General features: G+C 38.6%; 1 protein-coding gene across 9 annotated transcripts in view; it reads left to right on the forward strand.

The window, feature by feature from the left end:
• The window catches only part of dph6 (diphthamine biosynthesis 6), a 307,319-nt gene extending 282,020 nt beyond the window's left edge, over positions 1 to 25,299 (forward strand). For 5 of the 9 annotated variants that reach the window (XM_069916657.1, XM_069916653.1, XM_069916659.1 and 2 more), the window contains one exon: positions 18,261 to 19,187. In XM_069916657.1, coding sequence (XP_069772758.1) covers positions 18,261 to 18,379 — 119 coding nt within the window. In that variant the 3' untranslated portion in view covers positions 18,380 to 19,187. Of the gene's footprint in view, positions 1 to 18,260; positions 19,188 to 19,648; positions 19,756 to 24,781 lie in introns of those variants that run through there. The other 4 variants (XR_011351225.1, XM_069916655.1, XM_069916654.1 and 1 more) reach the window with 4 other exon arrangements.
• The last annotated feature ends 2,118 nt before the right edge of the window (positions 25,300 to 27,417 follow it).

Here is a 27,417-nt window from a genome sequence, read left to right on the forward strand (position 1 = left end):
AAAGATTTGCATTGCCTGCTGTGGATTAGTCATGCATTATGCTACATTCTTTAGCCTTGGGAATTGTCGAAACTATAGTAAAAACAATCTAGTTGTACACTAAGTAATAAGGGGAAAATGGAAAGCAGCTGTCAAATATGCAGCATCAAAAACAAGTTTAAAAATTTGGGTGGCCCTTTGGCGCAGCCCACACGTATGTTGATGCACCATACCACAGACTTTTAAGAGGAAAATTACTGTAGTTCCTTCTGTAGATTGTCCTTTATCTCAGTTGGGCATTTCTGGAATCAATGTCAAGATGTGTTTTCTCAAGGGAAATGAAGCGCATCAGGAACATTTACCACTATTTTGTGCACCTTCTGTGCGGCCATGTAGCTCCAGAAAAGTAGCTCATCTCTTTCTATCCAACAGGTGAACTTTGGGGTTTGGAAGAAATAAAATAGCTTAAATTTTAAAAATGAAAATTTGAGTTGTTTTGTGTTCACAGAGCAACAGTTTTTCTAAAGCAAACACTGTGCTTATTTGAAGTTTATTTCAATTTTATGCAGGATTAATAGAAATTTCCATCTCGTACTCAAACCACAAGCTTGCGTAGTTTGTCTGATATTTATTTCAGTTTTCAAAATCTAACTTTTATGATGTAATTTACCCTAAATGGATCCATTTAAAATAGAATGTATTGTCAGTAGGCTTTTTCAGGTGCATTCTACGCTAAGAACGCGCCTGAAGAGGCAGAAGCGGCCCTTTAAATTGCTTTTCAGGTGGCAGCATTTAAAGCGCAACGCTGACCACCTGAAGGACACAGCTGCACAGGATGCGGCTCCGAGCCCACTCCGACTCCTGCCCAGTGTCCGCTGTGATCAGCAGCCTGACCCTTGAACATCCGCTTTCAGCCAGCTGCATTCAGGTGGCTGGGGGAGCCACTGAACTGAGCCGATTATCCCTCTCGGAAGAGGGTTACGTCGCTCGCCTCAAGGGCGCCTCCAGCACATTCAGGTGGCCTCAAAACAGCTACATATTGCCTCAACGTGCGGCTTTACATGCAGGGCAATTAGCCACCTGAAAGTGCCTTCTGTTAACTTTTGTTATTAATTTTAATGTTTGCCACTAAATATTGCAGAAGACCCTGCAATAACCATTAGAAGAATGAATAAATTTATATTTATGCGCTCTCCTGTTATTTCCTCGAAGACTGGATGAGTGCAGTGATTAATTTGAACTCTCAAAGGTTCCACAGATGGCAGATTAAATAAATGGACGATTAATTGTTTCAGGAGCAAGGGAAACTTTTTTCCATATTGCTTTGGGACACTCAGGAATCTCTTGTAGCAGCAGAATAGGAAAAATTCACCTTACTCTGATAACCTGGAAACTACTCTGGTGATCTATTACTCCTTTTGCATTCTTCTTTGGCTTGGCTTCGCGGACGAAGATTTATGGAGGGGGTAAAAGTCCACGTCAGCTGTAGGCTCGTTTGTGGCTGACAAGTCCGATGCGGGACATGCAGACACGGTTGCAGCGGTTGCAGGGGAAAATTGGTGGGTTGGGGTTGGGTGTTGGGTTTTTCCTCCTTTGCCTTTTGTCAGTGAGGTGGGCTCTTCGGTCTTCTTCAAAGGAGGTTGCTGCCCGCCGAACTGTGAGGTGCCAAGATGCACGGTTTGAGGCGAGATCGGCCCACTGGCGGTGGTCAATGGGGCAGGCACCAAGAGATTTCTTTAGGCAGTCCTTGTACCTCTTCTTTGGTGCACCTCTGTCACGGTGGCCAGTGGAGAGCTCGCCATATAACACGATCTTGGGAAGGCGATGGTCCTCCATTCTGGAGACGTGACCCACCCAGCGCAGCTGGATCTTCAGCAGCGTGGACTCGATGCTGTCGACCTCTGCCATCTCGAGTACTTCGACGTTAGGGATGAAAGCGCTCCAGTGAATGTTGAGGATGGAGCGGAGACAACGCTGGTGGAAGCGTTCTAGGAGCTGTAGGTGATGCCAGTAGAGGACCCATGATTTGGAGCCGAACAGGAGTGTGGGTATGACAACGGCTCTGTATACGCTTATCTTTGTGAGGTTTTTCAGTTGGTTGTTTTTCCAGACTCTTTTGTGTAGTCTTCCGAAGGTGCTATTTGCCTTGGCGAGTCTGTTGTCTATCTCGTTGTCGATCCTTGCATCTGATGAAATGGTGCAGCCTTTTGCATTACAAAACAGTTAAATGTCGATTTAGATTAGGTGGTTAATCCTAGCGTGGGATTGGAGCTCACAACATGCTGACTCAGAAACATATACAGTATAACTCTGATTATCCGAAATGGTCAAAACCGGGCCTATTTCAGATAAACCATATTTTTGGATAACTGGTCATTTTTTGAAAACTGCCCAGTAGCAATAGCAAATCACTTGTAAGTGTTTAAACAACAACAAACAACAAGGGAAGGCTTTTAAAGCATGAAATAATGTTTAATTCTCACCCAAAAACAACCTGAACAAAATCCAACACCAAAAACTCGAAATTACACTCAGAGGTTTTTTCCAAAATTCCAACATTTTTTCAACCTGTGACGTCAATTTGGCTTCGAAAAATTTCTGATTGCTTCGGATATCCTCATTTATCCAAAATTTTACAGAGGCAAAATAACGTCATTTTGACTTTTAAATTTTTTGGATAAATGAAGATTTCTGATTTTTCTGAAATCCTCAATCATCTGAATAAAAAATGTTTGGAGCTGAACAGACATCACTTCTGGATCCAAAATTTTTTGAATAACTGAGTATTTTGGATAATCAGATTTGTACCTTATGTAAAACACTATTGAGTGAAACTAAAATATATTTTCACTGTGAAGAATTTTTCCTCATTTTTTTTCCCAATTATCTTGGCATTTTTTTCAGTTCTAAAAAATTATAGACATCAAAATTGCTTTATGTTCTTTATAAATTGGACCTACAGGTAATTTAAAATTCTGCAACTCATTGGGTTGCAAATTTTTGTATCATATGCCCATTTTGAAATCATAGCCTGCAGATAAATGGTCGAGATTGTGAGAAGTAGAGATTATAGCAATTATTCAAATCCTATCCCTAACATCCAAACATAAGCTTCCAAAGTTGAAACTTGTCCTGGAAAATTTATTATATATGTTGCACCTGGTATTTTGCTGTGTTTCACCTGGAGTTTTTCAGGTTTTGATGGGAATTTGGAAACATCCACAGTGACCAACACTGCCATTTTTGCTGAGTTTTTGATGCACTTTGTGGATCAATAATGCCTCAAATTTGACACTGATCACAGCTTGGTTGATTAGTATCTGGAGAACATACAAGGTTCAGATGAAATGTGTTCAAGATTATTTACCTTGTCAATATTTCTTGTAAAGAATACTATCTGACTTTGTTCATTGTTCATCAGACAGTGTATTAAAATACAGGTGTTGCATTTTCTACCTGTGGAAAAGTTAATGAAAACATTGATGTATTTAATTTTTCTGCATCCTCCTTGTGTTACTGCCCTAAATGCATAGCCTTTGCATTTTTGAACACAGTCATGAAAAATAAATAAGTTGCATTAAGTTGATTGAATTTGACACTTTTAACACCTTTTCAGAAAAAAGTAATGATAGTTATTGTATAATACAGTTGATGTTTTAAAAATACTGGGGAAAATTCTGTCAGACAATAAAAATCTTAACATCTATACAACGAGTCATTATTAAAGTGCGTGTCAATCAACGACTTGTATCAAAGAGTTCTCCTTCGAGTTATAAATTCGCACATTCCCATAGCGTGACCCACCCTATACAAGAACTGTGCAAGGCCATCAGGGATGTCAAGAGGCAGACTTAAGTCCCAGATGAACTTACTTGTGGCAGGGCATGAATGCCATCACAGGCTATTTAGCAGAATAACAGCTCATTCCTCCCAGATGAACTCAGTGCTTTCTGTGCTTGCTTCGAGCATGAGACCAGCAAGCCAGTGGCACACACCTCTTCAATGTTGAGCACACCTGCACTCACAATCACTGCCATAGATGTCAGGTCGGCCTTCCAGTGAGTGAACCCACAGAAAGTGACTAGATGAGATGGAGACCTAAGACCTGTCCTCCGTGCCTGCACAGACTAGCTGGCAGGAGTATTCACAGACATTTTGAGCTTCTCCCACAGGCTGAAGTATCCACCTGCTTCAAGAAGGTCACTGTCATCCCAATAGTGAAAAAGAAGAATGCTGTGATGGGTCTACCGACTGGTGGCTCTAACATGTACCGTCATGAAGTACTTTGAAAGGTTGGTCAAGGGTTACATTAACTCCAGCCTACCAGCCACCCTTGACCCACTCCATTTCACAATGCATCAAAACATGGCCACAGAAGGAAGATAGAAGGTTTGGTGTCAGGACAACAATGTCTCCCTCAATGTTAGCAAACCCAAGGAACTGGTTATACACTTCCAGAAGAGGGGCAGAGCTCAATACCTGGTCCGCAAAAACAGTGATGAGTTGAAGATAGTAGACAACTTTTAAGACCCAAGGTGTAAAAATCTCCGCTGACTTGTCCTGGTCAACCCACATTGATACACTAGCCATGACCAAGGAAACTCACCAGTACCTCTGCTTCCTAAGAAGCCTGTGGAAATGTGACATGTCATTTACATCCTTAATAACTTCTACAGAAGCACCATTGAACGTATCCTGTCAGAGCATATCACTGCATGGAACGGGAACTGCTCCACCCAAGTCCGTAAGAAACTCAGGCAATCACAAACAATACTCATCTCCTGCGTCGCCTCCATCTATAATTCTGCTGCTTTGGAAAAGCAGCCAACAACTTTAAAGACTCATCCCACCCCAGCCACAGTGTCATCACTCTGCTCCCGTCAGGATTCACACACTACCAAATTCAAGGAAAGTTTAATTGCTGTCATTATCAGATTCCTGCATGAAACTCAAAATCGTAAAATGTTTGCTCTATACCATCTCATTTGTCTCTGTACTGTCTTATTGTTGTACTATGTATGAGATGTCCAGCTGAATTGCTTGCAAAACACATTTTGTCACTGCATCTTGATACAAATGACAATATACTTGAACTTGACTTGTCTAAGCCACATATTTTAAATTTAAAATTTAGACATACAGCATGGTCACCCTTTCGCCCCACAAGCCTGTGCCGCCCAGTTAGACCCAATTGACTCACAACACCGGTACATTTTTGAAGGGTGTGAGGAAACCCATGCAGACAAGGGGAGAACGTACAAATTCCTTAAAAATAGCACTCGATTTGAATCCCAGTCACTGGCACTGTAACAGCGTGACACTAACCACAACACTGACTCTGCTGTCCTTTGTATTGTTGTTTTTGGGAAGTTGCCGCATTTGCCCATTAAAAGCCCCACAGAAATTTAATTCTGTTTATTAAATTTTTGATATCTATATTACAACTGGGAAGCAATCATTTTCAAGTTTGGAATTTAAATTTTAAATCATAGAAATTGCTGGAAATCCTCAGCAATTCAGGAAGCATCTGTGGAAAGAGAAACAGTTAATACCTCAGGTCCCATACCCTCATTAGAACAGGAAGAGAGAGGTTAAAAAAAAACGAGGTTGTTTCAGGGAACAGTGAGAATTGGAACAAATAGAAAAACACAGCCCTTCTCACAGCTGTACATGTGAGCTTTGGAGGTTTATGTAGTGGTGATTGAAGTAGCACTGAGCCCAGCATTTCGTGTGGGCTTGTCACACTACAAGCATAGTAATGTGCTCTCATTTCCATTGTGCTTTCTACCAGATCAAATAGGGACAAGCTGGTCTTTTACTGTCACCATTGAGTTTCCCACCAAGGAATCGTTAACTGCAGGTTAAATTAGACCCGTGACACTGGGAAATTGTTTACCACTTGATGTGATCAAAATGTAAAAAAGACCTAATACTGAGTTTGTTTTCTTTCAATTAAAGAAATGCATGTAAAGTGTTCATATTGAATTTCCACAGATTTCTTTTGATTTTGTGGTTTTGTGTTTATTGTGCTTGCTTACCTTTGATGCTTCTGGTCAAAATTAATCACTGAATGTATTTCATTTGTGATGTTCCAATGTCTGTTTACCGTAATATTTTTAAATCTGTGTGTTATTCCTGCTAGGTTTGTTCCACTCTTACGGTGTCTTAGCATTAAACTGGCAATTGTGTGAAATGTTCTTGATTATAACCATGGAGCTTATGAATCTGAACAATGAATGGTAGCAATGTAAAAACTTCTTCACATGAAAAAGAATATGCCAAAGCTCAATCTTTGAAGTATGTTGGCACAGATCATCCTGAGGTGTGTCAGCAGTTCTTCATTGATCCCCCTGGCCTCTTGCAACATTAACTATTTGAAAGTTGAAAAGTTAAGCCAAAGAATGTGCAAATGTTGAAGTCTTGAACAGCTTAACTATCATACAATGTTTGACTCCTCAGGGAGTATTGATATCCTGCTCTGGAACATCTGCCCACTGAACTAGTGTCATTTTGGACCTGGGGCAGATTCAGTGTCTCTGTCTGGATTCATTTCATGGGAGATGGACAGCTGTGAGGAAGAAAAGAAAGTTGCAGGCCATTTACACCTTGCATAAATTGATCTAAATTGTATTTATGGTTAATCGTTTTTAATGTCTCTTTTATAATGGTATGATGAATTTTGAATGTTTTTGGGTAGTAGAAGCATTGATTAGCATTTGAATTGTTCAACAGTTCTGACAGACTTGAGAACCAGTCAAACGTTCTTTGTTCAAACCCCATTATGTGATATTGTTTTGGCCTGAAGGTCCCTTTGCTGTTCAGTGGACTCCAGTCAAGTGGCTGCCACCAGACCATCCACTCCAGCTAAATACAGATCCAATGGCATTGATGGGAGCTCATACAGCTGGAAAATTCTCAGAAATGAAGCAGCTTATCTGAAATGATGTTAATCTTTTTACTCTGTTCCTATTTTTAACTGATTGTTTTATCCTTTCTAACTGGCATGATTAAATTGATAATCTGATGGCAGTTTATCTCATGTCAAGAATCGCTGAACAGTCCACCAAACCATTGAACATGAGTTTGTTTATTACATTTATTATTTGGATTAGGTCCATGGCATTAATTAAAGCAGTATTGGGTATATTATTGGGCATGGTTCTCTTTCAATTGGCATAAGTTGAACTTGTTGTGGCTCATGTTTATAAGGTAGATAAGGATAGAGGTTTCAATCGATTTTTCTGGGTTTTTTTTTAGGGATGCAGAATCTACAGTAACTTACCTAAAAAAAAGTCCTGACTGTATCCAAAGACATTTACACCTATTTTTAAAAGTTGATTTTATAACTTTTAGGTTAATGTCCTTTGACATTGCTGTCTGAGTCAAAGGCTTTGAAGGAACTCCAGTATAATGCCGATTTAAATATCTAGGAAATTTGATATATCAGCATTGGGGATGGTGCTGAGACAGGGAGCATTGAGAAGGGTTCAGTGCAAGGAAAAATGTTAGCATTAGACTGGGTTAATGTCCTGGGCTGGGAGACTCAAGAGATAAGAGGGAATGCTTGGCTGTGGGTGGTATGTGGCAATGTTAGACTGTGGAAAAGAGATTATGGAGAAGGAAGAAGCCCAAATAAATGTTAGAAAGCAGCTGCTGGCTCCTTATGTACCACTAGAAAGCCTCTGCAGCACCTGTTTTCACCATTCACTTTCTGTTGACCTACCTGTAATTCCTCTGAATCTAATTGGTGCAGCATTATAGGTTATCAATCATTCTTTCCTTCAAATACTTAGTCAGTTCAGATATATTGTCAGAGTTAATACATGAAATCACATACCACCCTGAGATTCTTTTTCCTACAGGCCAGACAGAATTTCTACTTAATGGCAGTGCAAATAAATTTTACTCAAGAAAAGATATGTATACAAAAGTGAGAAATGTAAACAAAGATAGAAATGTAAACAAATTGTGTAATACAGGAAAAAAATTCAGAAATAATGTGCTAAGTAAGAGTCCTTAAATGAGTCTCTGATTGAGTTTGATGTTTAGGAGTCTGATGGTGGAGGGGGAGCAGCTGTACCTGAACCCTGTGGCACCTATTACCTCTTTCTTGATGGCAGCAGTGAGAACAGAGCACGTCCTGGATGGTGTAGATACTTGATGATTGCTGCTGCTCTCCAATGGCAGCATTTCATGTGGATTTACTCAATGGTGGGGAGAGTTTTGCCTGTGATGTACTGGGCTTTCCGCTCAGAGATATTGGTGCCCAGCATGCCACTCTACATCTGTAGATGATTGCCAAGGTTTCCGATGTCATACCAAACCTGTGTAAATTCCTGAGGAAGTAGAGGTGCTGACATGCTTTCTTCACGATGACATTAGTATGTTGGGTCCAGAACGCGTCCTCCAAGGAAGTGACTCCTAGCAATTTAAATTTGCTTACTCTCTCTACCTCTGATCCCCCAATAATCACTGGATCGTACATCTCTGGTTTTCACTTCCTACAGTCTACAATTGGCTCCTCAATTTTCATGACATTGAGTGCAAGATTGTTAGTACACCATTCATCCAATTTTTCAATCTCCCTCCAGCGTGCTGACTCATCGCCCTTTTTTATCCAATACACCACTGTGGTATCATCAACAAATTTGTAGATTGTGCTACTGTTATACAGAGACACACAGTCATAGGTGTAAAGTGAGTTGAGCAGGGGGCTAGGTACACAGCCCTTTGGTGCTCCAAAACTGATGGAGGTTGTGGAGGAGATGTTCTTTCCAATCCACACTGATTGAGGTATGAAGGTGAGAAAATTCAGGATCCAATTACATAGTGAGTTATTGAGGCACATGTCTTGGGGGTGGCTGATCAATTTTGAAGGGATGATGATGCTGAATGCCGAATTGTAGTCGCTAAAGAGCATCCTGATATATGCGTCTTTGCTGTCCAAGCATTCCAGGGTTTTTTGTATAGACTGTGAAATGGCATGATGGTGTGGTAGGCAAATTGGAATGGATCCACGACATCGCTAAGACAAGAGCTGATATGCTTCAACGCCAGCCTCTCAAAAAACTGTGGATGTGAGTGCCACTGATCAGTAGTCATTTAGACAGGTTAAAACACTCTTCTTGGTCACTGCTACGATTAAGGCCTGTTTGAAACTGCTGGAGTGAAATGTTGAAGATAACCGTGAATACATTGGCCACTTAGTCAGCACAGGTTTTCATTACTCAGTCTGGACTGGATGCTTTCTTTGGGATTCACTCTCCTGAAGGCACCCTGGACATCATCTTCAGATACTGACGGTAGAGGATGATCAAGCGAGATGGGTGTACACAGTGGTCTTTTCTTGTCCTAGTGGTCAAATTAGGCATAGAAGGGATCAAGTTCATCTGGGAGTGAAGCTTTGCATCTTTTACTATTTTCAATGGGCATCACTTTTATATAAATAAATAAAACTGCCCCATTAAATATTCTAAGAATCTTACCTTGAAAGTTACCTTTGTAGCCCAAAGACATCTGTTTTTTTGCAGAAACCAAGTTTTAACGTTTTTAGTTAGAGATGAGGAGAGAAATCTGAAAGATTAATATAGATATTACTGAACATTGTGATTTAAATTCATCATTCTTCTATGCTTGAATCCACTGAGCAAAGAAAACCACTTTTTATGCTAACTGGAAATCACCTATAAAGTTAACCACAGGTGTTGGCATCTTTGAGATTAAAAATTGAAAAAGAACAGCTGGCAATTCCAAATGTGACAAAAGTAAGATTTTTATTTGCTTTGAGGTTCTTTTTGAACAAGGAAAGAATCTTAAATCTCACACCCACTTGTAATCAAATTGAAAAAATAATAAACGAATGGACTTGAAAAGAAAAGGAACAATTCAATAAAGCTGCTTGCTGGTTCTTTTATGAATATTGGAGAATCTTGATGCTTACTCTCCATTGGTTTTTGGCAAGTAAATTGGTTACAGCTCAACGTATCATATTATATTTGCCTTATGTTACCATCTGATGACTTGTACATCTTTCACATATGCAATGCCTTTAACATGGAAAAGTGTTTCATGATGCTTCTCAGAAGTGTAGGCAAACAAAATCGGGCATTGGTCATAATAATGCAATATTTGGAGGTGTGACTAAACTATTTTTTAAAACTTCAGACATCCAGCACAGTAACAGGCCATTTCAGCCTGTGCCGCCCAATTAACCTACAACCCCCCCAATTCGTTTCGAATGGTGGAATGAAACCAAAGCCCCTGGGGAAAACACACACAGATATGGGGAAAATGTACCAACTCCTTACAGACAACAAAGGATTCGAACCCCGGACCTGGTCGTTGGTGCTGTAACAGCATTGTTCTAATCGCTACATAACTGTGCCACCCTGCTTGTAAAAGAGTGTGTACAGGACCCTGGCCCAGGAATATTGCGTCCAGTTCTGGTCCCCAAATTTGAGGAAGGACATACTCGCTATAGAGGGAGTGCAGAGCAGATTTACAAGGTTGGTTCCCAGGATGGCAGGATTGACATACGCTGAAAGGTTAGAAAGAATGGGCTTATATGCGATGGAGTTTAGAAGGACGAGGGGAGACATTGATTGAGGTATATAAGATTATCAAGGGGCTAGACAGGGTGAATTCGGATTACATGTTCCCAATGATGGGAGAGACTAGGACTAGAGGGTATAGTTTAAGAATACAGGGAAGGCCCTTGAGGACGGAGATGAGGAGAAATTTTTTTTACCCAGAGAAATGAGGATCTGTGGAATGCTTTGCCGCAGAGGGTGGTAGGAGCAGATTCACTGATATGTTCAAAAGGGTGTTAGATAAGGCTCTTGTGGGCAGGGGAGTTAAGGGTTATGGGGATAAGGCAGGGAATGGATACTGACAGAGAATGATCAACCATGATCTGAAAAATGTGGTGCTGGCTCGACAGGCCAATTGGCCTACTCCAGCACCTACTGTCTATTGACTATTGAATGTCTTGGAAGAAGTGAAGTTGCAAGGGGTTCTGGGAATAACTATGGGTCAAAAAACCTAACCAATTTTCTTTAGACAAGCCTTCATTCTATTTTTGTGTAGTCCATGTAAAACTCAGCCAGTATTATTATAGTTCACACTTACCCATCATGCCTGTTGCAGGGTAGAGGTGCAGGGGTCCATGCTGTGAGATTTGAGGGTGGGTGGGTTATAAATAAGAAGTAAATTACATATAAAGGGCCAGATACACACAATAAGGGATTGAAACAATACTTAAACAGAGGGGGAGTTTGGGACCAGGAGTTAATCTAGTTCAACAAGGATATAGTCAGAGCAGAGCTCTGAAGATAAAAGCACAGAAGTAGACCCATTGGGCAACTTAATCCATGCTATCAAACATGTTCTATTCCACTGATCCTATCCCAACCCAATTTATCCTTCCCATATTCCCATCAAGTTCCCCCATATTTTACCATGCACCTATACGTAAATACAATTCATAGTGACTAATTCAGCTACCAACCTGCACAATTTTAGCCTGTGGGAGGAGAGCAGAGCACCTGAAGGTTACCAATGTGACCACAGGGAGATCGTGAGCACTCCATACAGATGACACCAGAGGTGTTGATATTTGTTAATAGCAATGATGGGTGAATATGAGAATTATACTTGAGACAGTACTCAATGAATGTGTGAAGATTGCATGTACTCCTTGGGGCCTTCAGTTTCCTCCCACATCCCAAAGATATGCAGGTTGTTTGGCAGCTGAAAATTGTTCCTCAGTAGAATCTTGAAGGGAGGAGGCAGCTTGATGAGAATGTGGGGAGAGTAAAATAGGATCTGTGTAAGATTAGTATAAATGAACGATTGATGGTCCATGCAGACTCAAAAGGTCTGCTTCTGTGCTGTACCTCTCTGTGATACCTTGACTGCCTGTTCCAAGTTTTGGTAACACTAGCAGAGATTTTCCTTGGGTAGCACAGCAGTAGAGTAGAAAGTTAGCTTGTAATCCAGTGTAGAATACTGGATTAATCATCAGCCCCAGCCTTTGACCCGAACACTGACCCTGGCTGCCAACCTGATGGAGCTCCCAACACCCCATCTGCCAACTCCAACCAAGGCCCATACCACCTACTCACCGAAACTCCTGACACTTTGACCACCGACTCCAGTGTTGACCCAGTTCGCCTACCTGCAGGAGATCCCAATGCTGATGCCTCCAACTCCCACCTGAGCCTTGGCCACCTTCGGGCTGGAACTCCCAAACTCCCACACTGACTTCAACCATATGGCACCCAACATAGACTCCTACTGTAGTCATGATCTTGCTTGATCCCACGCACTCATCCCCCCCTAACTACTACTTACCTATCCCTCTACACCTCTCCCTACTCCACCTCCATCTCCCCTCTCTGCCCCCCTCTTCTCCTCAACCCCTCCATCTCCCCCCCCCCTCTCTCTGGTTACCCCCTACCCTCCTCCTCCCCCTCTGGACTCCCCCACCTCCCCCTTGACCGCCCTTTGACACCCCACACCCCCACCTTCCCCTCTCTGAGACTGAGCATTCAGTCCTCAGCAGAGGCCTTAGCTTCATCCCCCTCCATCCACACCTTAATGATTTCCTTGCACGCCGCTAAGCCAAACTCTTCTTCCATCGCCTCTGCCTCCAGGCTCATTTCCACCCACCCCCCACCCCCCCAACCCTAGACCTTTTCTCCTGCTTTAAGCCTCTTTCTCCTCCTGGACACCTCATCCTGGCCAACTGCCCACTCTGGACCTTTTTATTTCAAGAAAAGAAATGAGAAGAGCAAAGGATGAAAAGCAAGTGGAAAGATTTGTGGTTGTGATGTGTTCCTAGATGATTAGTTACAAAGATCGTCCATAGATGATAATGGAGAAGTTGGAAAAATGTGGGTCTAGAGGAGCTGTACATATCTCCAGCAGAACCATCGGGGACACCTGCTGCCTTAAAAAAAAAGAAATAGGAAGATCAGAATGTGTTGAAATCAATGTTAAAAGTTGTAATTCCATAGGCAGAAACTTCTATCTGCTATTACCTTGAGACGATTGTGGTACATTGTCAGCTAAGCTGATAATTGAGCATTGTACCAACAAAGGTATTAGAAGACCATAAGACATAGAAGCAGAAATAGTTTATTTAGCTCATCATGTCTGCCCTGCCATTCAATCATGAGCTGATCCATTTTCTCACTCAGCCCCACTGCCTAGCCTTCTCCCCATAACCTTTGATGCCCAGTCTTAAATATACCCAATGATCTGGCCTCCACAACCGCCTTTGGCAACAAATTCCATAGATTTACCACCCTCTGGCTGAAGAAATTCCTACAGATTTCAGTTCTAAGTGGATTCTGAGGTTGTGCCCTCTAGCCCGCGGCTCTCCCACCATGGAAAACAATATTTCAACATCCAAAATGTTTCAATGTTCCCTCCTCGTTCTCCTAAATTCCAATGAATACGAGCCAAAAGCTATTAAGCACTCCTCATATGATAACCCTTTCATTCCCAGAATCATTCTCGTGAACTCCTTTGAACCCTCTCCAGATTATTTCTCAAATGAGGAGCCAAAACTGTTCACAATACTCTAAATGAGGTCTCACCAGTGCATTATAAGTCTCAACATCACATCCCTTCTCTTATATTCTATTCCTCTTGAAATGATTGCCTTCTTCACCACTGCCTCAACATGCACATTTATCTTCAGGCTATCCTGCATGAGGACTCCCAGATCCCTTTGCGTCTGGGTATTTTCAATTTTCTCCCCATTTAAAAAATAGTCTGCCCATTTATTTTTTCTACCAAAATGCTTGACTGTACACTTTCTTTTTTTTTTAAACTTTATTTATTTAAAGAATCATTAATAGTAATACAAAGTACATTCCATAAAGAAAATTTTATGAATATACATAAAAAAAGACAACTAAAAAAAATTAAAATCCCCACCCCCTTCCCACCCCATCAGCCAGCTCTCTTAAAAATATATAAACAGAAACTAAAAATATATAATAAATCAAAATATATCTAAATGCATATATTCCAAATATATTCACAAAATGATTGCTTTATTTATCTATATAGCAATAACCTAATTTCAGTAAAATTATGTGGTATTGCAAGATGTTGAAGTGGTCTTAGAATGTGATGAAGTGTTATGCGAATTCAGATTTCTGGAGTTTTAGCATTTATGCTAAGCTATTGGCTCTGTTACAACCCCAAAGGACTCAAAACCAGCAGCATCAGAAATTCACCAAGACAATGGCTACTTAAACAAAATTTCTTTTATTTTCTTAATACAGAATAATAAGATCAATGTTTAACTTAGCACGCACATGCGTGTATGTTGGGCAAGATGGTTCTTTTTTCACTATCCAGTCATTTATTTTTCACTTCTCCAAGTTTACTGGTATCAGGCAATTTTCAGTGCTGTGCACAGAATTAAACAGTCATTACATTCAACAGGCTCTGGTGCCTTAAATTAAGTTGTTACCAAACAGAAAGGTCTTTGGTGGGTGTAGAGAGATCTTCACTGTTCGTTGGACACACAAACTGATTTCCTTCAATCAGCAACCGAAGTGTCTTTCCGAAGAAACGTGCTTTTTTCCAGGTAACTGCAAACAGTTCTTTTTTCCCCCTATTTCAGGAGAAACACTTCAACCAGCCACAGCAGAGATTTTGATCAGTCCTTCTTGAAAAAGGGTCTTTAGCAGGCTTTTCACTCTGCAGTCTTGCCACTCTGCAGCCTTGCACTGACTGCAACAGCTTTTTATCTCCCCCCACCCCCATTTTTTGTTTCAGTTTCAATTCCTGTCTCTGTTTCTATAATGTGATGTTTACTTGTGAAAACTAACCTAAACTGCTAAATCTTATTTCCCCTTTTTAAACATATATTTTATTAACTTATCCCGTTACGACTGGTTCCAGTATATACACGAATCTGCAAAGTCTTCCAAGAGCTGTAAAACTTAACAGTTTAAAGAATGCCTGAAATTAACTTTATTAGTTTGTTAGTTAACCACAGATATTTGAAGGTAAAGGAGAACATCTACAATGAAGTTAAGTATTAATTGGCATAGTGGGTAGCACACACCTTTACAGCACAAGCAATTGGGTTCGAATGCTGTGCTGTCTGAAGGAGTTTGTATGTTCTTCCCCTAGCTGCATGGGTTTTCCCCAGGGGCTCCAGTTTACTCCTACCATTCAAAACGTACTGGGGGTGAAGCTTAATTGGATGTAAATTGGTCGGCACAGACCCATGGGTCCTTGCTGTATGTCTTTAAAAAAAGGCCATTTAATGTACTTTGAATGTCCTTTCGTATGTCTTGGTACACTTGTGGCTTCAAGTGAGATTTGAAGACAAAACATTATGAGGCAATTAAAAGTCATACCCATATATTTTCCATCTCCATTTTCTAAAGTAGAACTTAATTATTTAATGCTAAACTCAGTCATATTAAATTAAAGCTGTAGCTGTATTCAAAATGTGAAGTTCAGATATATGCTGATAATTTTTCCCTTACTACCTTGAACAAATGAAGTCATTTTGGGCCTTTCATCATCTGTCTTATGTACTTAGGGTATCTGGAATATCAAAAGGGTTTTTTTGGGGAGATTAGATTATATTGATCCAGGAGCTCAAGCAGTATTACTGGGCGGAACAAAGCACAAAGAAATAAGCTTAATACCAAGACAGTGATGTTCACCTGAGAGGAAAGAACATTCATTTCTACAACGATTCTGAACTTACAAAAGGAAGTGGCCAAATAAGTTAACTATTTAACTGTAATTGGCATCTTCATCCTTGCACTGAGATAAATCTGTGTTCCCTGATTCATTGCAGTGCCAAGGTGAATAACCTTTTTAACTAAACAGACCACTTGACTCATATATTGCTATCCTCAGTGCATTATTTTTTACTGCTTTGATATGACTATATCTCCTGTGGAATCACAGTGTGGTGTTGATTTTATCCGTATTAGGTTTGTGCTGCTTATATTTCTCATTTTGATCTGGTCTAATACACTTGCTACATTTTGATCCACGCAGCCACAGGATTTGATTGTGTACCTACTGGATACAAAGTTTCTGAGATGGGTGGTCCCATCAATGTTGCAACAGAACACTGGCATAGCAATAATAAATTGTGAGCTATTACAGAATAAAAACAAAAAAATGACCTTTTAAAATAACCTGCATAAATCATTGCTGCCAAGAAGCAAAACTTAATGACATTTATAATATAATTTTTAAATACCCCATGGAGACAAATGCATAATTGAAAGTTTAATAATTTAAGCATTCAGGCCCCAAAAGATTTGTATTAATCTGCTAGTTTTAGTTAATTAATTAGCTGCAAATCCACAGTAGAAGGCAACATTCCAAATGTGCCTCTTGGCCCGAAGTAACATGATGAACAAAATAAAGGCTTCCATGCAGTATCTTCTTACCAAACATATATTGATACCAGCTGTGCAATGCCAAATAAGAGAACAAATCACCAAATGTGAAAGAGCAGCAGCTTTTTTTTTGGAGTAAAACCAAGTGATTCATCCAATTACTTGAGCTACTGCCACCCTGGGATTATTATTCCGCTGAATTCCTGCTCTATTTTTGGGGTTTGGATCAACTAAGCTAAACTTGCATCTCCCAAGTAAATATTTTTTAAAAAGAGCACCATGGTTCCTAACAGCACAAGAGAAGATAAGTTGAGAATATATGTGTAAGTATGTTAGGCAGACTGCTACACCAGATAATTCCAACTGTGAAAGGGTCTGTATCAAGTTTGCAGCTTTATTTTTTGTAACGTTATAACATTAAATGTTCCTGGGAGATGGGATGCAAAAAAAATTGACTTTCCAAACATCGCATTCCTTATCTTGGGCCTACTTATTTCCCTTACCCACTGGCATTTACTACAATTAGCTTGGTATTTTTGCACAGGACAGTGCTTCATACTAAGGATCATCTTCAATTACTCTTGGCAAGGGCCTCTTTCCTGGGAACTGCTTTCTTCTGCAAAACCTAACATTAAACCAGTTTGTATTTGAACCATGCACACTGTAGTATTTTATGCCATGAGCAAATTTAGTAAATTATGAACACATCAGTTCAAATCACTAAAATCCCCTTCATTTTGAGCTGTGTAGAATTATAGCAAAATACTTGATACTATTAGTTTTGTGCTATTGAATATTTATCATGCTTCAATCCCCTCTGAAGGCAGTCTGCAAGTACTGTGTTCATAATTTTTCATTGTTACAATGAATCTTCCTGAGAGTCACCTTCTTTGTGTCAGATTATTTCTTTTAATATATATACTTTTTAAATGTCCATAGAAAATATTTATACAATATGTTGACTTAATTCATATATCATAAAAGGTCTGTTAGTTTCAGAAGTACAAAATAATAAATATTAAAACTGTGATCTCTCAGTCCTGTTTACAGGGTAGTTGATGGAACAACCTCAACTATTTTTCTTTATTTAGATTTCGCGATTTGGGAAAAGTGCAGTTTGTTGTATGTTTGTTGTATTCAAAAACAATTTTTCTAGAGGATTAAAGCTATGTGCTTTTAATTAAAATTCTTAGAAAAAGTAGGAACTAATTAATGATCACTCACTAGAAGACAAGCCATGCATTAAAAACAATCAGTCTTGGGTCATTCACCGTAGGTCTTTAGTTTGGCATCAATGAAGCCAAAGCTATTGTTTTTCTAATGCATCCAATTAGTGGCCATATGCTTTGACAGTTAGGAGATGTGAATATTCCACAATCTGCTAGGGACCAAGAGACATCAATAACTTCTGAATAATCATATAGGGCCTGGTCAATGGGTTAAGTGCTCCACTGACCACAGGGCACATCTTTAGGGATATCACTTTTTACCCTAATACCAGGAATCCAATCCCCACTGGAACCCCTCTTCACAGCACAAGCCACGGATGGAATTTATACTCCAAGGGATAGTCCTTGGATACTTCAGATGTTTGATGTGAGGTTTGCGAAATCCACTTGCCATATGCTGCAAACGAAGTGCAGTGCAGCTTTCCAGACTGAATACATTTTCTTTTATAGAAGCAGCTGAGACAAAGAGCTTTCTTCTTCAATTAAGTTCTTCCTCACCCTGTTAAAAGTTAATGGTATCAGTATTTTCAGGAAGCACACTTTTTTTTAAGCTGTGTGTGCTCACTATTTTATAATATTGTAAATCATGAATATTTATAGCAGTTCATGAACACATCCAAAAAGTAATTTAACAATATTTCAACATTGTCGTTTTTAGATTTGGCAAGATCTCTGGAAGACTTGCTGGGCTCAAGGGTTCCGCCGCTGATTTTGGTGCCTGCAGCAGACTTGCCTGGTCTCGAAATTCTACATGTTTCTTGTTGGCTGACCAGCTAAGGACAAAGGACAGGTTGGAGAATGATGACTAACCAGTTACTGTAAATCCATTTCCTCCCTTTACAGAATCTCCACCTGTGTTTATAGTAGCAGTTCCAAGACACAAAATCACACTCCAAATCACACTGCGATTAACACCACTGTCTAAATAATTAGAGAGGGCTTCGTGTTCATGGCCAAGTTTACAATTATATTTATTGGCAACTGATAAAAGCACAAAGAGGAAAAGTGTTTATTATATGACTCTGCTATTGAATTTGATCTATAAAGTCAGCCAAGCAAAAATTAATTCGATTTTAGAATCTGTGCATAAACTAAGCTGGTTCTTGCTTTCTTTTAAAATTGGGATGGACAAAAATACTCGTTCTAATTTTCTAGCAATTATTCATTCTTTTCTCATTTTCATGTTAAGTCTTCCCAACTGCAACCACTCCCACATCCCAACTCTCAACAACCTTGCTCACTTTTCCTTATAATATGTTCACAGATAGTTGGAGTAAATTTTCCGAGATATTACACACCACATCATTATGAGTGTTCTTCATCTATGAGCCGTGACAGTATGTGCTTAACTCTGAAACCAGCTTCACCAATATTGCCAAGTAGCTGTGGGAAATGGAGATGCAAGCTCACTTTCCATGATCCCAGCCAAGGTGAATTCCTTAGCCTCGTCCTGCGTCTGAACGTGACCCTGTCCTGCTACGTGGACACCTTCTAGCTACTGGATGATTTTTCTGAGTCATTTAAGATTCATGTCCGAAATGTAAAGCCCAGCACTGCATAAATTAAACATGGTTGCGCACAATGACCTTTGTTGTTTTTTTTCACTTAATTCAGTAATTGTATAAAATAGAACAGTACCTACCGATCAAAGCTCAGTCTTGCTAGTGAGTCATTTATACCTGAAACTTGGAAGCGTTATGAAGTCCGCTTTAGAGTAGACCCTTTGCACTGTCATCGTGAACAAAGATTTGGTATTGCAGAAGTTATGACCCAACAATCCAAGGTTGTGTTCAGTTGAATGCAATAAGATGATATATAAACATGAAAGCTATCTTGGCAAAAGCCAAACTAGTTAATTGATGTGTTTTGGAGAAGGAAATGTCTAACTAGTCTAACCTGTAAGTGATTCTGAACAATTCTTATGTGATTTAAAATATAACATCAAAAATTCATTGAAAATGCTGCTCATCAGTGCTGACAACAAATTTAGAGCTTTTGAACTTTACTTATTGGTGGCATATGCATTCTTTTCACACTTCCTTCCAGAGGTGAACAATTTATAAAAGCATATTTCCTTCGGCACTATGGTCAGTCTGGGTGATTAATACTTTCCATGGCACTTCCCTATTGCAGTATTGTTTTCACAGTTACAGGTAACCTGTTCAAATGTCCTCTTTTTTTAATTTTTCCCATGCTTACCATGGTAGAAGTATACATTTAGTGATGTAAGTTTATTAATTAAAAGCAAATAAAATTGCAGATGCTGGAATCTGAAGCAAAAACAGAAATGCTGGAAGAACTCAGCTAACCAAACAGTGACTAGAAAGAGAAACCAGTTAAAGTGAGTTCTTCCAGCATTTCTGCTTTTGCTTGAGTTTATTAATTGTTAATTGGGGCTTGATGTCAGAAAACTATAGTCATTATTAATAGCATCATGTAAGATTTATTCATTTCTGTGAATTAGTACATTAGGAACACCTAATGTGACAAACTTTTTATCAAGCATTTTTACATAGCTAGATCATATTTAACGAAGCAGACTTAATGTTTATCCAGAATATTCACTCACTTTATAGTCAAATGCTCATACAGAATGCATAGAAATGTCCCCAAATGCCAGCATCAATACATCTTCAACAGTAAGAAAAAATGCAGGCTGATTAAATTATGAAGTACCTCAGCTCAGTTTAGCGATACAATAAATATACTACATCTACTTCACATTGTTAACCATTTGTATATTGAGAATTATTTAACAGTTTGGTCATAACAAAAATAAATAGCATCATGATAGAGGGAATTTGAAAGCATCCAAGAAAGCAGAACATGCTTTAAAAATATTCTTCAGATTCAAAATAATGTTGGTATTATTCCCTTCAAACTGTTCCATGAAGGATAACTTGCAGAGTCAATAAATTAGATCACATCCAAGAATGGACATAATCCCATTTTCACTCTTTACCAGTTGTTCTGTAAGCACAGCCAGATATAGAGGATCTATTTTTATTTCATCTTTTTGTTTAAATATCTTGTTACTTCCTGCAAGTATTACCAACCAGGAGAAGCAAAAATGAAAGATGTATCATAAATTAGATTCAATAGAAGGCATTGGTTCGGAATTTAAAGGGACGAGTCCTTTGCACAGTCGTATTGCCAATGTTTAGCATATTGTGGCACTGTTCATCTGCTCAAAAAGCATAAATAGGAAAACTGCATCACATTAATTTCTGTTCATTTTTATGTGTCTCTCTAATCTTTTATGCTTCCAGCCTGTAGTCACCAAATAGACCCAAGATTTATACATAAGAATAATTACTTATTGCAAAGATTTTGAAAGCACTCTTATTGTAAACTGATCGTATTCTTTGTGTGAGGGCTCAATTTTCAAATGAACTTATTGGGATCCATAATAAGGAAGCATCTGAGACCTCAGACATTGCAAAGCGATTGAAAAAAGGTTGTGTACGATGTAACAGTGCTCACCTCATTTTAAGTATTATTTGATCATTCTGCACATCTTATGGCACAATAACCCTGGATTAGACCTGACACAGCACAGAAAAAGTGGTGTGTTTTTTTCCCTGTGCTGCCAACTGTGGAGGACAACTGAAGTGGGCCATGGGCCATCTCCTGGGTAAGAGAGCAATGAGCTGAAGCAGTCATTCCATTTCAAGGACATCCTATTTTAATCTTGAGGTTTTTTTTTCATAAAATTAGCCTTTGAAGTGACCTTACCTTGCTGACAAAAGTTCTTCATTTCTTTCCAGGTAAATGTTTAATTCTTTTCACGATAAAAAAAATAAATAAGCTGCTGTGCTGAAAGTTGCCTACTGACCAAATTCTAAAAGTTATTCAGTATCTCTGATATGGCTTTTAACTGGATCATTGAGGGCAATTGGTTAAAAAGCTGTAGCTGATTACATAGTTTGCTTTGAAATTAGTCAACTATAAGATAATGAACCTTGGCTCCTATAAATATACTCCTGCAAAAATAGTAAGGGTTTGATGTCTGAATATATGTGAGTAGAATGATTTTCTTTTGGTCTGGTGTTTTTAATTGCATTTGCTATATGATAGGAGAGCTATATATACTGGTAGAGAAAATTTATTTGACTTGGTTTAGGTTCTTTTGGCATGAAGGCTATGCAGGTATGTGCATTATGGAAAATATAAAGGTACACACCAAACAAGAAAGGAGCAACTTCTGTCTTATTGCCTACTGCAGACATAATTTAATTGTACTCTTATGTATTTGAGTAAAGTTCACATTTACAAACTGTGCATAGAGATGAGCTCCAAATCAGATTTTCGTAAGTGGGTTTAAAGATTAGGAAAATTAAATTTCTTGATAGATTAGTGATGTGCCTCGAGGATCAGTGCTGGGACCATTGTTGTTTGTTGTCTATATCAATGATCTGGATGATAATGTGGTAAACTGGATCAGCAAGCTTGTGATGACATTACAATTGGAGGCTTTGTTGTCAATGAGGAAGGCTTTCAAAGCTTGCAGAGGAATTTAACCAACTGGAAAAATGGAACAGAAAATGGACAAGTGTGAGGTGTTGCATTTTGGAAGGACAAACCAAGGTAGGATATACACAGTCAATGGTAGGGCACTGAGGAGTGCAGAGGAACAAAGGGATCTGGGAATACAGATACATAATTCCCTGAAAGTGGCATCACAGGTAGACAGGGTTGTAAAGTAAGTTTTTGGCATCTCGGCCTACATAAAGCCAAGTATGGAGTACAGGATGTTATTGGGATGTTATGATGAGGTTGTTATATGACATTGGAGAGGCCAAATTTGGAGTTCTGTTCACAAACAGGAAGGATATAAGCAAGATTTGAAAGAGTGCAGAGAAGATTTACTAAGGAGTTGAGTTACAGGGAAAGATTACAAGTTAGGACTTTATTCCTTGGAGTGTGGAAGAATAAGGGGAGATTTGATAGTAGTTTACAAAAATTATGAGAGGTATGTACTGAATAAATGCTCGAAGGCTCTTTCCACTTAGATTAGGAGAGATAAATACAGGAGGACATGGCTTTAGCATGAAAGGGAAAAGGTTTAGAGGCAACATTAAAGGGAATTTCTTCACTCAGAGTGGTGGGAGTGTGGAATAAGCTGCCATCTGGTGTGGTAAATGTGGGCTCACTCTTAAGTTTTAAAAATAAATTGGATAGATACATGGATGGGAGATGTCTGGAGGGTAATGGAATGAGTGCATGTCAGTGGGACTAGGGGTATGATGTTTTGGCACAGAAGGGCTGAATGGCTTGTTTTCTGTGCTATACAGATTACAGATTTAATGATTCAAATAAGATTGAAACCATTATGTCATATCTTCTTTATTTCTCTTGGAGATTTTTTTTAAAGTAGCCCCAACATGTTGGGAATGACTTGATGTTATGGAATTAGTCATTTGAATGTAAAAAAAATTGAGTAATGAGATGAACCAAGTTTTTGGAGATCGTACAGGAACATGGCACTGAGAAAAAAAATCCATTATCATCATAATAAACCATGAATGGTGGAGCAGGGAAATGATGCCAATTGGACCTGATTCCGTTTCTTACCTACTTGCATTAAGTTGTGTGTTGCAAAAAATAACATCATAGGGAACCAAGTGCAGAAAAAGCAGGAATCATTTTGATTCCCAGTTACTTGCACTTCAAAATTTATGTTGATTTATAGCATCACGCATTGTCTGACTTTTCATATTAAGTGTTCTAGAGACCATGCATTTGTATAGCATCTTTCTCAAACCTGGTTCATCCCAATGCACTTCAATGAAGTGCTCCTTGAGTGCAGCCTATGTTGTAATGTAGAACATGTCCAGCCAGTTTCCACAAATCAGGTTTACACAAAAATCAATGATATAAAAGATCAGACCATAAATTTTAGATGTTTGCTGAAGTGCGTCCAAGACATTTTTGCCGCCACTGAACGTTTTGGCGCTAACATTTGCGTGGATTTTATGCAGGGTGAGGGGAGTGTGAAGATGTCACCATGGGGAGACAGGAGTTAGAATTATCCCTAACCCTAATTAAAATTATAATAAATTAATAATTTTATATTTTTTATATTTAATTAAAAATATAATAAATTAAATGCCATGTCCACCAATTCCAAAATATTCGGCGCCAAACTGTTGACACCAAAATGACCCAAGGGCTACAAAAGTCTTATTTTTTCACCAAACTGTTGACACTAAAATGTATGATTCCGTGCTGAAGTATACATATTAGCCAGCAATGCTCCCTGATCTACTCTGAATAATATCATGGCCTGTGTATATAAACATAACAAGATGCCAAATTAATATTTCATGAATAGCACAGCACTTTCCAATGATGCAATGGTTTCTGCAGTGCTGCCTTTCAGTATCACATGTATTTTGCACTCATGTTTTGAGTGCGATCTGAACCACAATGCTTGAGATTAAAGTTGAAGGACCTACACAGGGAGGTGCTGGACATTGACTCATGGGAAACAGGTATCTGAACCGGGAATCGAGGAGGCACTGAGGACAAGAAGGGCTCCCAAAGGGCCCTGGGTGCTAAAGATTGTGTCCGATTTTTTTTGGATCTTCAGCTTGAGTTGCCAATGGTTTGAACTGAAGTCAGTGCGGCTGCGAGGGTGCTGAAGGTGAATCCACGGCCACTCAATAACTCTGAAGGGTCTCTCTTTTGCTTCGGTTTCTCTTATTGTTAGGGGCACCAAGCAATACTCATGGCAACTCTTTATTTGCCTTATGCACACTAAAGTTGAAGTGTTTCATGTATATTACATTTTAATGTATTATTACCTGACAATTAAAGGAACCTTTGAAGCAAAAGTGCTCTTGTCCCACCTGTACATTTTGTGAAATCCAGTATTCAAAAACACATCATACAAAATCCCCTTTTACCATGCAAATAGTGATTTAAATCAACTGAGTAACTGAAGGATATATCAGTGCTGTTCGAACAACTTAACTCCTCAAATGTTCCAAATATCAAGACATAGATTTTGAGTTGGACACAGAGCTTTGATATGGGAAACTGTTGATGGACAGGGCTTAATGGAAGATTGGACTTCAATTAACTTGGGAAAATCTTCCTGGTTAAAATGTAACAATAATAAATATATTGTAATACAAATAAAGTGTCAATTGTTTACGCTTTTATATTTGCTTTCAGATTGGTGCCCCTTTTAGTGATTTTTGTGCGGTTTTTGATTATTTGAAAATCTTTGACTCATGGATGCAAAACTTCAAACATTGATCAAAGTTGAATGAAAACTAAAGGCATCAGCATACTGACCAGCAAAGAAGCCACTTTGACATCACTAGTGTGGATTTTTGAAAATGTCCGAATTAAAACTTTTAATTTGTAAATTCAGAGTTGAACACTGTTTAATTCCAGAACAAGGAAGAATGAGGATTCTTCTTCCAGGGAGTCACATATTGCTTTACTTCAGTGTCTGGTAAGGACCTGTCTGTACATTCAAACTGCATTTATATTACAGCTGTAATGTCAGTGCAGAATGAGCTTATTTTGTGCCAACAACTAAATTGCATGATAATTACATCTTTGCTGAGATATATATGACACTATATTTTTTCATCTTTTTTCATGTGAAACAAATGCAATTTAGGTTGCCAATCCAGTTGTTGTCAAATTCACATTTTCAGGCAATTAAAATTTTTATAAATAAATTTCTGGTTTATTCTCTTAAAACTAATTTAATTTAATTGGATAATTGCATTTTTAACTGCAGGAAACAATTTAACATGATCAAAAATAGTTAATGATGAAAAAGTGTAAGAATTAGAACAAAAGTCAGTGTGATTCATTAAGTAATTAATGATTTTAAAATATTTGATAAATGAGGCAACCATGAGATTTGTGTACATAGTAACAATTAGGGTTATTAAAAGTGATATCCTGTCAAGTTTCTTTTGAGTCCCAACTGTTTGAGGAGAGCTGAGGTGCTCCCCTACAGAGTCAAGAGCAAATCAGATTTTACCCATCAAACATTCCACAATTTATATAATAGTTTTTACTTTGGGAAAATGCAACATTTTTATTTGTTCCATTGCAAGTGCAAGTTCTTTTCAGTGCATCTATATAGTTGTTTATCTGTCTCAGAATTTTACAGGAAAGAAGCAACCAACAGCATCTCAGCCTATATTTAGAAAAAAGATGCATTATCTGATGTCTCAAGATAATAGAATACTTCTCCATTCAATGGATGTGGCTGCCACCCAGTGTAGGGACCTGGAGTAACACGTCAGATAAGTCGAGCAGCTTCCAATTCCATAAAAATGAACCTAAACAACATTGCAAAGTGAATTCAAAGCCAAGTATTTATTTTAAGGTCAATGATATTTAAGCAGATAATAAAATACCAGTGTCTATCATGGAATTTGACTTTATTCTAAACCCTTTAAAGGCATATTTTAAAAAAAAACCTTGCAGTAAAAAATGTGAAATCGAACTTTTAAAATAAATTGCTGGAATCTGTACCATCTAATCCTAACTACAGCTTTTGAAATATGTCTTCTGAGGTATTTCTTGTTTCTCTAAACCAAAAATGGATGAATAAAATGGAAAATATGTTATTTGGTATAAATAAAAAAAATATAAAGCAGTGGATCACATGTGCATGGATAGTATTTCTTTTATGCACAGAAGACTGTTCGTTTTCTTTTTATTTTGAAGATAAACAAATCATAATTATGTTCTTGCTAACTTTGTTTACAAGGTAATCATGGGTATTTTCCATCTGTAAATATGCCTGATCAGAGACTAAAGTTCACAGCTCGGGGCTATGGATAGATTTGTGGACTAACAGTGCACTTGAGAATCATCTATGTGTTTAGTAATTCATCCAATGTGAGGATTCCCAGAAGTTTAATTTCAATTGAAAGAAAATCTAATTGCAGTTTTTCTGCTGCTAATTCATTTGATCTTTGAGCCTACAGTGTGCAATAACTGACAGCTTCATATTTGCTTAAAGATCATCTGTCGCCTAATGCATTCCTGTAACTACCATCAGCCAAGGAATAGCACATGACCCTTGAGCTTTGCCAGGTCACAAATGCCACTTCTCCACAGACCTCAATGGAACATCTGGGATCTTGCATTGCCATTACAGTATTTCGGTAGTTCTCCCAAACACGACTGTCTTGTAACTTCACTCTCTTATTCCTTACACAACACAATGTAGTGGTTTTCCTGTTATCTACCCTATGCTTCTCAGTTCAAAAATTGATGCAGAATGATGTAATACTTGAAAGGTAAATGTAAATGGGTGTAAATACTGGATTTTATTGATTGAATTGGTGGGACATTAGTAGTCCTGAGCTGCAGTTTGGAAATCACAGGTTTTCACTTGAGGCATGAAATTTATTATTTATTCTTGATTTATTTTAACTTATCCATATTTCTGTGCTGGAATTTAACTGCAATCTATGCAAGTTGTGGGTGTCCAGAAGAAAACAAAACAGATTTAGGTTTACTCAATTTTATAAATCCCAAAACTATCAAAAAGAAAATCCTCCATTTATATGGAACCTGTCATGATCTTAGGGGGCCCCAAACTGATCTACAGGCAATGAAAATCTTCTGAAGAATGGTCCCTGGTCCTGGAAGCACAGCACCCAGTTCTGCCCCAATGATTGATTTCCCTCAACAATAATCTGATCAATACAAATAATCTCATTTTACATATGAATATTTTCCATGGCATCAAGGTTAATACAACAGCTGCCTGAAATTGTGCCAGAGGGTCATTTCTATCCAAAGAGAAGGCTTAGGGGCTCATCTAAAGT

This window comes from Narcine bancroftii, chromosome 2 (genome assembly GCF_036971445.1).
Source record: "Narcine bancroftii isolate sNarBan1 chromosome 2, sNarBan1.hap1, whole genome shotgun sequence".
Taxonomy (NCBI): domain Eukaryota; kingdom Metazoa; phylum Chordata; class Chondrichthyes; order Torpediniformes; family Narcinidae; genus Narcine; species Narcine bancroftii.